The sequence below is a fragment of the Manis pentadactyla genome, chromosome 2 (assembly GCF_030020395.1).
Source record: "Manis pentadactyla isolate mManPen7 chromosome 2, mManPen7.hap1, whole genome shotgun sequence".
NCBI lineage: Eukaryota > Metazoa > Chordata > Mammalia > Pholidota > Manidae > Manis > Manis pentadactyla.
Window position 1 is genome coordinate 229365738 of NC_080020.1, and position 12447 is coordinate 229378184.

The window sequence follows — 12447 nt, forward strand, 5'->3', positions numbered from 1 at the left end:
CTTCATGTGACAGACAGACAGACATGGCTACCCGCCAGGCACACTGCTGTTTTCATCATTTCCTTCATGTTCTTATCTTAAACTGTATAGTTAATGTTTCTCAAACATTTCCACATTTAATTTATGAGCAGAAGTGAGTGAAATTGCAACCAGTAGTGGAGCACAGCCACACTCAAAGATCTCGGAAATTTTTGTTTTGTCTAAAATGTCATATAAATTTAGCATTCTATTATGTACAATGCACCTATAACTGTTTTAATAAAATCAACATTTAAAATCACTTGCCAGTTAGATTCCTTAGCTTTCTCCCCAAAATAAAATAATCTGACATTTCAGGAAGATGAGCCACATTTGATCTGGAGTGTCAAGTACGCCTGGGCACATCACTCAGTCCCTCCTGGGTCGTCAGCAGCAGCGCGACAGCGCAGAACGAACTGTCTGACAGTTCAAGTTACACGGAGTTAACCTATGACCGGGTAACTCTTGTCCTGCTTGTAGTCCCGAGAGAAGTGAAAACATGTCTACACAAAAACCTGCACATGAATGTTTACAGCAACATTATCCATATAGCCAAACGGTAGAAACAACCCGAGTGTCCATCAGTGAATGGATGGAGTGTGGCCTGTCCATACAATGGAAACTATCTGGCCATAAGCCTTGACAACAGAACACTGAGTGAAAGAGGCCACTCCCGAAAGCACGTGTGTCATGTGATTCCATTTATGTGAACTGTCAGGACAGGCAGATCCATGGAGACAGAGCGCAGGCCAGCGGCAGCCTGGACCAGGGGTCACAATGGGGGGGTCACGGTGTGAGCCTCTCTGTGGAAAGCAGCCAAGCTGTCATTCTTCTTAAATCATCCTATAATTCCTATTATAGTCACTGTAATTGTTTTTAATTGAATCTTTTCCTTCCTTTTAAAAAATTTAGATATAATTGACATATAAATTATATTAGCTTCAAGTGTACGATGTAATGATTTGGTATTTGTACATATTGTGAAATGATCACCACAGTATGTCTAGTTAACATCCATCACCATACAGTTATGAACTTTTTTCTTGTGATGAAATTTCATGAGTTTTAACTGAATATACAGCTAACAAGATGCCAGCCAATAAAGCTATATAATAAAACTTTATACTTTAATGATGATCATTAATTCTATTAAGTACTAAATAAGCACTTAAATGATACATAAAAACAATCTAATTAAAAAATACCTAAGCTATGAAAATATCTATTAAAAGAAACTTTCCAAAGTAAATATTTGCGTATTTATGACTAATATTTATGACAAACTCCTCAGCTACATAAAATTATGTATGAGATCACACAATTATATAAGAACACCTCCCCTTACTAGGTCTTTGTGTCAGAAGAGGACATGCACATGCTGAAACAGGTGCAGTGTAAAAAAGAAGGATGGAATGGAATAGAAGACTGTTACTCTTTCCAGGGTGTCCTTGGTGAGATGGGGGGGTATGTATAAATTGAAGTTGGGGGTAAACACACACACACACACACAGATACAAATACAAACTGTGTTTCCAGAATCTAGACCGAAGTGTCAGCAGGCTGAGAAATGAAAAGGGAGAAAACGCTATCAAAGATCGGGCTGCTCCCCAGGAGCCTCCCGACTAGAGTCGGCGAGCCGTCGGTGGCCAGATCAGAGCTGAGGCTCTCGGCAGGCCCTACGGTCTCTGTCGCGACCGCCCGACTCCGCCTTGGCCGCTCAGAGAGCAGCGCTGGGTGGTACGTGTGCACATGACACTCGTGTGTTCCAGGAGAACCTTACTGATGAAAAGACGCAGGGCTGGATTTGGCCTGTGGGCCCTGGTTGCTGACTCTGCTCTACACGTTAAAATACCAAGTTCGAGTAGGATAAAGCCAATTAGTTGTAGAATAAACGTGTAGAATGGACATCCTCAATATCCCCACGTGCAACCAAAGAAGCATGGGACTGTGTCAGTCCTTGCAATGCTGTCATCTTCTGGGTGGGTGAGCACCGCTCATGAAAATTCCTGTCACTTCGTCCCACAGGTGACAACTTTCCATGCTGATGCATCACAAACACCCCCTGGTCACTATCTGATCTCTTTAAAATTCACGTCTGCTTTCTTTCTCTCACCCTCTAGGTCTGATCCACTGGAAGCACCACTGGCTTTACTTCCAAACTACCTCCAGAATCCACGGGCTGCCAGCTGCCCCCACCACGCCCACCCCAGCCTGCGCCTCCCGGCTCCCACCTGGAACCTGCGCGCTCACACTTGGCCTCCTGGGTCTCCTCTCAACAAGCACGAGGGTAAGCCCGTAAAACTTTACAGTGGAGTGCACTTCAGACTGTAAGCCGAAGTCCTTAAAGGGCCAAGGCCCCGCACACCTGCCTCGCCGGGCCGGGAGGCTGCCCCCGCCCGTGCTAGCGCTGGCTCCTGGACGGCAGCACCTGCGTTCTCACTGATGAACCCTCAGCACCTAGAGTAACAGCTGCCAAACGAGAGCGCTCAATAAATACGCGTTAAATGAAAGTACGCAAGCCCCTCCCTTCTCCAGAAGAGAATCAAATCTGATTCTTGATACACTATAAAAAGGGTAAGAATTAGGCCATAGGAGGCAGGCAGCTAGTTTCACAGAATGAACTCACACAAAAGTCTATGCTAACCTGTCTGCAGGGAATCTCTGTTGAAAAGCGCAGAGGCTAGCCTTACAAATAAATGTTTATATTATTATGATGGATCACTAAAAATATGATTATTTTTAATTCAACTACCACAGATCAGAGTAAAGGCACATTTTTTACTTTGTAACAGAATACTAACAGAAATAACTGAGATAAAGTCAAACCAATCTGTGGTAGTTCATGTACTCCTTCCTGTCCAGCACAGACACTGAGTATCATCTGGTGATTATATGTCAAACCCCAGCACCTTTTTTTGTTCCCTAGCACAGTCATTAGTGGAGCCATCAGCAGCAGACGACACGTGACAACGTACTTGACCGTGTGCGGCCAGCATGCTGTGACCCCTCCTCTACCACACGGGGAAAGGCCTTGGAGGAAGGAGCTCAGACATTCAACATCCCTGAAGACTTCACAATATCTGACTTGGCCTAGAAAAATACCAGTTTTGTAGAGAAATTTCATTTTTCAGAAAAGTATACAAATACCTGACCAAAATATTGACATGAGGTCATTATATTACAAAACAGACTTCATTTCACAAAAGGGTTATCAGACTATAATGAACAGAAAGCAACCTTGGAAGCTAGAACAGTTCAATTCAGGAGTGTTTGATTTGAGCTGAACAAATCCAAGACACCAAATGCAGGCCAGCTGTGTCCTCAAAGAAGGCGTGGGTGCCGAAAGGTGTGCCCACAAAACCCTGGGTTTGATCTGTTGGGTCCTCTGCTCCGCCCTTCATCCCCGTCCCTCACTTCCCTGTCCCAACTCCTGCACCACTAGCAGCTACGACCTTTGTCAAAGGTCCTCCCTCCCACATGCCCCTTTGTCCTTTGTGCTTTTATCACCTAAGATAAGAAAAATGTAAAGTAACAAGAGAAAACTGACAGCTGCCTTTAAGACTGTCCTGTCAGGAATGTATTTGTAGCCCAGGGCAAAGTTCGTAACCCGGGATGCCATGTGACGATCTAAGGCGTGGTGCTCTTCTGTGGCTCGTATAAACATACAGCTCATCTCTTATGTTACATGTACACAGGCGAATCCACCACCCACTAATTCATTCAACTAAAATTATCAGGGGTGTCCAAATTATAATCTTTACAATAATGACTATTGCTCAAAACAAATTCAAATGCTTACCAGTACCTTAAATGAATGATTTCCATTTGTCTAGGCATTTATTTATTTCACATTACAGATGCAGCCAGTTACAGGGGGATGGATTATTATTTGGCAAAAAATTTTTTTCTCCTGAAATCAAAGAACTACCTACTTGTTTATGTATTTTTTTTACTTTTAAGAAAGAACTATTCTATCAGAGAATGAGATCTGATGCCACGTGAAGGTAAAGGCCAGGAGGCTTCCCAGCACACTTCAAGGGTGACTTCTTCCCCTAGTAGCAAACAGGGCTACCTTGATGCATGGCTTAAGACAGGTACTATACCAAGTTATGCATAAAATAGAATCAAATTGTAAAAAAGTAACACAAAAATATTTTCAGTGGTGTTTTCTTTGATTGAAAATTGCTACTTAAAAAACAGTTATTGCAAAACTGCCCTACAGAATGAGAGATCCCATTCTATTCAACTAGTTTCATTAAACATAAATACATCAGGATATTTTCCTATCAGACATGCTGGCTCAATTCAGCAGTATCTTGGAATTTCTGATTAAATTGTTTTTTAACAGGACTGTTCCTAAGGAATTTTACCTTGGGTTGATGGCAACCACATTTTTACAGCACAAATGAAGACCCAGGACAAAAATTAAGTAAAATATTAGTAATATGCATTATTATACATATATTGTATCTTCAAGATTACAGGAATGGAAAAATCAGATTTCACGTTCTTTAGGATTCTATTTTAGTTCATAGAACAATGGGAGAAAGGAAAGCATTAATTGATAAAAATGAAATAATTCTGTACCTTTCCTTATTTTCGGGTTTGACTGGACTTCTAGTATCACAGTTGTTACTGTGTCTGCATACATGTCATTGGAAGGGTTTGCTAACCACTGTAAAGCAAAAGGCAGAGTTAGGAAGGTACATATATAGCCAACCACAAAAGCTGCAAATACTACTCACCTATCCATGGACTCTTATTTCTAGCATTTTCACTGAAATTTAATTGACTCACTGTTTACTGAAATGAATAATGCTGGACTTTCTACGTTTCCTACTTGTAGTAATGGTGAAATGGACTGAACATGTCCCTTGTGGCAAGTGCTTTAGAAGCGTTACTCACTCAGCTCTCACAGCATCTTCATTTTACAGAGAAACGGACCCGCAAGTAACTTGTGTGAGGTAATACCAGAAATAATTGCTGATACTGGGATTCAAACTCAGATTCCTAAATCACTGTATTTTAGTAGCACACACAGGAGGATAAGAGGGTATTTTAAACATTTACTTTTATTTCCCATATGAATCTCTGATCCCCCGACACTCTTTCATTTGCCCAGGGCTCCAGAAAGTTTTCCAAATCTCCTAGGTTAGGGCAACTAGCTGAATTATTTGAGGAATGAGAGTCTTCCCAGTTTTTATCTCTTCAAAGAGTGTTTTCACAACCAACCTGATGCAGTTGAAAAACTTTCTGTAAGATTGTCTTTGACATATTAATACTGGGGAAAAAAATACATTTTCTAATAGTATTTAGTAGTAAGAGCTAAACTAATGTCCTTATCAAGTAACTTTACCCCTTTCTCAGATATGGATGTTTTATGTTACGGTATGTAAGTTCTTGTTAGAGATAATCACTTTTTTTGACACTTTTTTCAGTTTTTTTTAGCCTCATAAATCAAATTTCAACTTAAATCACAGAACTACAGTGGGCTCAGAGCTGACAGTTTTTTTTGTGTTAAAAAATAACACATATGAACAGAGCAGGTGACCATCTAGCTAGGAAATTTATGCATTTTTCTACCTGGAGGCAGAGAAACAGACAAGGTTATCTCCCTGGATCACTTAGTTCCAGGATTCACTGAAAGTCCTTCTTTAAACTTAACAGATACAACCTATCAAAATCAATCATCAAATTCACTTGGTGTCTGGGTTCCAAATTCTACCAGTAGAAATTTAAAATTCTAATAGTAGGAACCACATTAACCTAAATCAGTAGTTTTTACCCTTTGTGAAATTGGGTCATTTTAATGTTGCCTATTTGAATTTTCAAAATTCCACTTTCTTAAGGATGGTACATGACAAGGCTACTTATTTCAATGTAACAAGTAGATTTTTATCTTGAGAATGTAAAGACATTTTGATATAACTGAAGACATCTGGGGCTACCACTAAACCAGTTGAGATTTACTCATGAGAGACCTATACTCTTTATACATACTAAAATATTAAGCCTTATTTAGTACTAGGTTCTATGTCATTATAATTACATAGAAAATGCCTATGTTATATTCAAAAGAAAAATATACACATGTATATTTTCCTACAATTATCTTACTGATCGGGAAGAAACTCATTTTCTCTACAATTATACATGAACTCTTAAAACTTCTGTTTCCTCCTCTTCTAGGTAAATGATCGTATCTTACTTCTAATACCACCATTCCTGGCTCCTGTATTACAGTGATATTTTTGAATACTTTCAGAGCAGGTTTTTCTTGAATTTCTAATTCTTCTACATCACCTGAAAAAAAAGAAGAACTATTAAGATGTATATAATTTTCTCATAATCTTCCAGAGATATAATTATTCATTTGTTTTAGAGACAGCAGAAATAAATTTGATACACAATGAAAAAATATTTAATAACTCATTTGTATAGTCTAATTTTAAACAGCTAAGTAAGTTTTTCATGTTAACTGTTTATAACAACTGAAAGATCTCAACATGTATTATAAAAATTCATATAACAAGAAAGGATTCACCTTAGACATTAAACGTTTGATCAGCTACAGACTCTGGTGACTGTCACACATCTACCATTTGTACAGGGATTCAGCCACTGGCATTTTTTAACATTCCACTCGCATCCTAAATTTAGCATGAGGTTAGTCAACTACTGCCAAGTAGTCACTTTTATCTGCTGTCTTCAGATATTTAACCATATTACAGTGAAACTCTATTGTCTAAGATAAGATTTTCCTGGTCTTCCTGGTAACCTCTTAATTAAGGATTAATTCAGACATATTTTATTAATTTTCTATGTTATAACCTGAATTCTAATGTGAAGATCTGAGGTAAAAAAATATTTTCTTTCTGCTGGTTTCATTTATGGTAGTACTTTTTTACTATGTGAATTATGAAGAGCATCCTAACAGAAGGTGTAACTTGAAGTGTTCTTGCGTATTAGAGTTCACACCTTTTAACTCAATCATCGCCCTCATGTTAATACATACAAATCTTCACCTCAAAATGGACTAATATGAAAACAGAATAGGTTTACTCTTTATTGGCTTTTGGCCGTAGTCATGCATTCTTAAAAAAACGTGCTGTATCCACTGGCATTGATGGAATCAGAAAGCTTATTTACCCTGAACAAAAAGTAGATAAAATTTAGGTATAGTAGACTAAAAAAGATTTTGAACACAAGGAGCAGGCATTACTGATATTTTCAGAATTTTAGGTGGATCAAGGATAAAAGGTGATGATGGGATTTCAAAAAAATGTGTATTTCAAACTTTTCATCAAAGGTAGCAATAACATGTCCAAGTGCAAATAAAATTTGTGCAATTCTGAGACAATTATCAAAATAAATAACATCCCTTCCTAAGCATATAATTATCTTTCTCAAAAACAGAAAACAAGTGAATTTCAATGAATAACACACCTGTCAATTTCTGTAGCTGGTAATAGAGCAAATTAAAAGGCCCAGTATATGGAATGGCTTGGGTCTGTTTCACAGTGCTCATGGCCAAATCAGTATAATCTGAGGAGGAAATCAGAATATACTTTAAGTAACAGTAGTAGCCCCACAAAAACAACATGCAAATACTTAGCAGGAGCAAAGAAAAGAGCAGCAGAAGCGACGTCAATGAGAACACGTTTCTCAGAAAGCTAACACGGTGCTCGGCAACCTGCTCCTATCCTGCATTTAACCGCTCCTCTCCCTACCTGCCCCCCACAGCACCCTCATTTCCCTGAATACGGGCCTCGGACGCCTCCTGCCAGTAAGCCAGCCATCGCCTGTCATCTTCTCTGCTTGGCATCTCCTGACGATCCTTCATCACTGGGCACAAGTGCCACCTGGTGTGCAAAGCTTCCCCTGGCTCTTCTGGGCCCGTTCTCTCCTCACATACTCATCATGTGTTTCTATGTGTCACTCATCAATACTGTCATTAGCTCTTGACAGGACTGTTTCTCTCATTAGGCAGCTTTTCAAGGGCTGGGACTGAGCTTTTTAATAAATCTTTACTCCTCCAGCACCTAGCACAACACCTGGCAGAGTAAGATCTCCCGAGTCAAGGAACAAGTTGTGTCCCACTGTGTCATGGTCTGCAAGCTGACAGCTGGCTTATCTGACAGATGAAAACCTAAACACTGCTGCTAGTTCTTATTCCTTCATAAAGCACTTAAAATGTATTAGCAGTATATAAATAAAACTGAACACAGCTATTAACTTGAAGATAATACCATATTTACTAAAGTAATAACGGCTTAGCATTTACACAGGCACAGAGCACAAAGGCCCAGCAAGCAACATAAAACTACAAGTCATAATCAAAATGCTTATGTGGGGAGTCTAACTTTACTTCAGAAAACACAACCCCTGTACTCCACTGTGAAAGGGGAAACAGGCTTGAAAAGGGTCGGCAGGGGTAGTCAATCTGTCTCAGAGGTGAACTTATGCTTCCAATGAAGAAAAAGATATTTCACAAATAATTTAAATGTTTCAATAGTTCAAGGAAGATTTTTCACCCCCATAAAGCTAATTGGATTATCAAATTTCACCTCCTTCCGTTTTATTATTTGGTTGTTACTTAAAATTTGGCCACTAGTAAGAGAAGTTTTCATAGATTTTGTTTCAATGCTAAAATCATTTTATGCTTGATGCTTCATAGTATACTTACTGGAAAGGTCACAAGGAGAAAGTATGTGATAATTAAAGTTTCTTTTAACAAGTATTCCTGAGACCCGCTGGCCTTGTTCTGGTTTTTTGTCTGCTAAAAAGCCCATCACCTATTAAAAAAAGAACTTTTAAGGAAACAGAATCTTCGAAAATGCAATTATTCAGATAATCACAATGATGGCTGTTAGACATCTGAACTATGAAAATAACACGAGTTTTAACATGAAAAATATAAAACCTTATACAGCTCTACCACCAGGGAAGTAACAAGGTCACTGAGAGAACACAGGAAAGAGTCACAGGAGCAGACCTGGTCAGAATGATTAAGGGTTCAGTTCAGTTCCAATCAGCTCAGCAACCAAGTAAACCTAATGGGTGCTGGGCCTTAAAAATTAGCCCTTAACCGGTCCAGTGCAGTGGGAAGGACGGCAGGGGAAAGACAGGAATGCACGCGTCCCGAGGCTGGCTACAACCTAAGCAAGCTCCATCCGACTGAGGTGTGCGTCTGTGCTAGACCCAGCACTCGAAGGAGCGCATCTGAATAAAGGGGTCAATAACTATCTGAAATACCTCATCAGTAAAGATAGTAAACAACTATCAATACAGACAGGTATGGGAAGAACTCATACCTCTGAGGAGGAAAGCTTTTTAAGAGAAGAGAGTAATGATTGCTTACAAACTAACAAAAATTAAAACCTTATAAACATGAAATTCAACATTCTTCAATAGTAACTTCTCTCAACTACAAATAAGTGAACTCAAAGGGCACAAAGACACTGTAGTTCATACTTGTTTACTTTTCATGCAGTGACCAGGCAGCGATAATGTCTGTTCTTATGCCTACAATGGGAGAAAGCTCTTTTTGCACCATTTCTTAGTGTTATTTTCTCCTTAAATGCTTGGGACTTCATGGAAAGGAGCCATGCTCCCAGGAGAGGGATTCTGACACAGTGACATGCTGGGCGCAGGCTTGTCTGCCTGCAGAGGGAGGATCTCAGGGAGCAGATGGGAGTGGTGGTCAGTGTGGCTTTGCCCGCTGCTGCCTGCTGTGTGTTCTCTCTTTGATTCAACAGTGCACTAGCTTCCAACATGTGGATTGACTAACATATATATATCTGGTTGGCCTGACATTTCTAAAAAGTAAGGTGCATGAGTTTTGATAGTTCTCTGTGGATCTGACTTCCTTTACCTACTTCTCAGTTTTACATGGTTGAGGATGGCTGCCATAAATCTTACTTCTCCCTAAGTAAGATTATTGCATTTGAGGAATAAAATAAAGCTAATGATTTTGAATAAGTAAAATTAGGGCTGAAGTAACAGAACACTCCAATACAAAATGATATTTGGTAAAACAGATAATGACAATAGTTTCTCTATGTATATGTAAAGTTAAATATAAGAATGACATATATACCCAAAGTGTGTTCTCAGTTCTGCAAAGATTTTTTTGATGCTGCACACTGTATTTCTTGAGGATTTATAATGTGTAACAGCCTTAATAAAACCTCTGGGAAGTCCTGCTATAAAGAAATCAGCTTAGTTTCATTCAATTTAGCTTTCCCTTAAATTGTCTGATTTTAAAACTTTTCTCCCCTATAATTCTCAACCAGCAGAGTTTGGACAATTCAGTCTTAGATTTCCAACTGAATATATTTTTCTATAGGTGTAAGACCCCTTCCATTAAACTGGCCACCTGAAAGTTCTGTGAATAGGAGTAAATTCAGTAGTAAATACAACCATTTGCTCTTCTTTGGCAACAAAAGCCTCACATCCTAGCTTTTGCTAATGTATTTTTTTCCCTCAAATTCAACCACAAAAAAAGATATTAATCAGCTAGTTTCTTCATATCTGCCTTATTATATATTAAAAGAATGCTATGAAGTTGCCTATTAATATAGATTTGATATTTAAAACTTTAGATTTGTAAGTTTTCCTTAGAAGTATCTTAGAAATATTTTTAACAGAAAATAAAAATGCAGATTTCTTAAAGCATCCCTCTAAAATCTCAGGTATGATTTTTCTTAACTATTTCATCTTTAAAATCTGAAAATATTAGATTTCACCATCAAAAGGGACAAATTTTTATTATCCACAGACATACATGTTTAGAGACGTGGCTCCATCTTTAGATCTTTAGGGAAGATGACAAGACGTGGACAGAATGTTTTACTGGATATAGTAAAAAAAAGTAGTAATGAGTATTTGCTTACCCTGAGATACGGGAGGGAAAAGTCGGGATGTGGATTAAAAAGATCAGATTCAACTGCAGTAAAATCTGATTTATTTGAAAAGTTTCTACATGAAGAAATGAATTAGTAGAACCAAAGCAGCATAAGGACAAAATTCTCGTAGATACAAAGTAGACAGAACTCACCATCAAGCATGTTATCTTGATTTGAGTAAAAGAGATCTATTTTTTTTTTAAACAAGCATAAATTTCCTGAAGAGAAGACATGCATGGGATTAGCAAACATAACCTTTTACCTTGGCTAGCTTTTCTCCTCTAAAGTTCAAGGTCACTGCTTCTGTGTTCCGAGGATTATGAACTTCTATGTGAACTTCATCATTATCTTCATATTCCCGAATCAGAGCCGCTTTCAATCTAGCCATTTCATTCTGTTCTCCATGGACTAAAATCTATATAGAATAAATTTTGAAGAGCATAGGGAAACATTCTTAGTTCAGCTTAATAATGGCCTTCATCTGAAGTAGTTGAAAAATATGAAATAGAGATATACTTGAAGTTATTAAACTTTACTACTTTTAAGAACCTCTAATCAACTACTTTGTATATGGTCATTTCTGTTTGGCTTTAAAAAGACCCTTAAATGGAACTGTTTTAAGAGAAAGTAAAGAAACTTCTTTTATGCTCCAGTTTTGTCACTAATGAGATGTACAGCTTTGTGGAAGGCAGACTTCTGGCGTCTACGCTCAGACTGGTAAAGAGCTGGGCCGGGTGACTTCTGCAGCCTCTGCCAGGTTCTGACTCATATGATTCTGTACAGAATTATTGCTACTCCGACTATCTTAGAAAACATCCATAGTTTCTGTTTGGTTTCTTAATACAAGACTTTTAAAAGAAGATTTGTTTTAAAAAAAGAAAGACCTCTGATATTTTCTTCTGTTTATTAAAGCAATACCAAAAAATATTTCCAAAGCACATGAAATTAAAGGGGGATTTCTAACTATTGCCTGAGCTACCAGTCTCTTTCTACTCGCTTTTATAGCCTATATTTTACAAGAGATCATTCTTACCCTATAGATACTGGTGATGATTCCTTGCCTGGGTTAACAGAGTCTAGCCAGTATCACGCAAGGGACAGGCACATGGCCTCGTGGTGAAGAGCCCTGGCTTTGGGGCCTGGCTAACTGAGTACAAATCCTGGCACTGCCACTTACCAGCTGTGTAACATGGGGTAAGTTACTTAACATCTCAGTTTTCCCATCCACTAAACAGTTGATACAAGTTGATACATGTAAAACACTAGTCCAGTACCTGACACATGCTAACTAATAAATGCTACCTATTATTTTTTACCACTACACTGTTATTGTCTTATCCTGTAGATATGCTATAAATCAAATTCAGACTAACCACATGAGGTGGTTTCAAAGCACGAATAAATTCACTGGTTTGCTGGTAATCTGTGTGAGCAGAGAAAGAAATGTAATCAACAGACATTTTTAGTGGTAACTTCTGTCCAGACATGGTAGTGATTTCTTCTGGTTCAGACATGATATGCT

The 12447-nt window shown here is 38.4% G+C and overlaps 1 protein-coding gene across 2 annotated transcripts in view; it reads right to left on the bottom strand.

Moving 5' to 3' along the window:
- CPSF3 (cleavage and polyadenylation specific factor 3) overlaps positions 1–12447 on the bottom strand; it is a 32064-nt gene that overhangs the window by 4799 nt on the left and 14818 nt on the right. For both annotated transcript variants that reach the window (XM_036881900.2, XM_036881902.2), the window contains 6 exons: positions 12299–12445; positions 11188–11340; positions 8705–8813; positions 7465–7563; positions 6227–6321; positions 4606–4693 (listed from right to left, as the gene is read on the bottom strand). In XM_036881900.2, coding sequence (XP_036737795.1) covers positions 4606–4693; positions 6227–6321; positions 7465–7563; positions 8705–8813; positions 11188–11340; positions 12299–12445 — 691 coding nt within the window. The remainder of the gene's footprint in view (positions 1–4605; positions 4694–6226; positions 6322–7464; positions 7564–8704; positions 8814–11187; positions 11341–12298; positions 12446–12447) is intronic.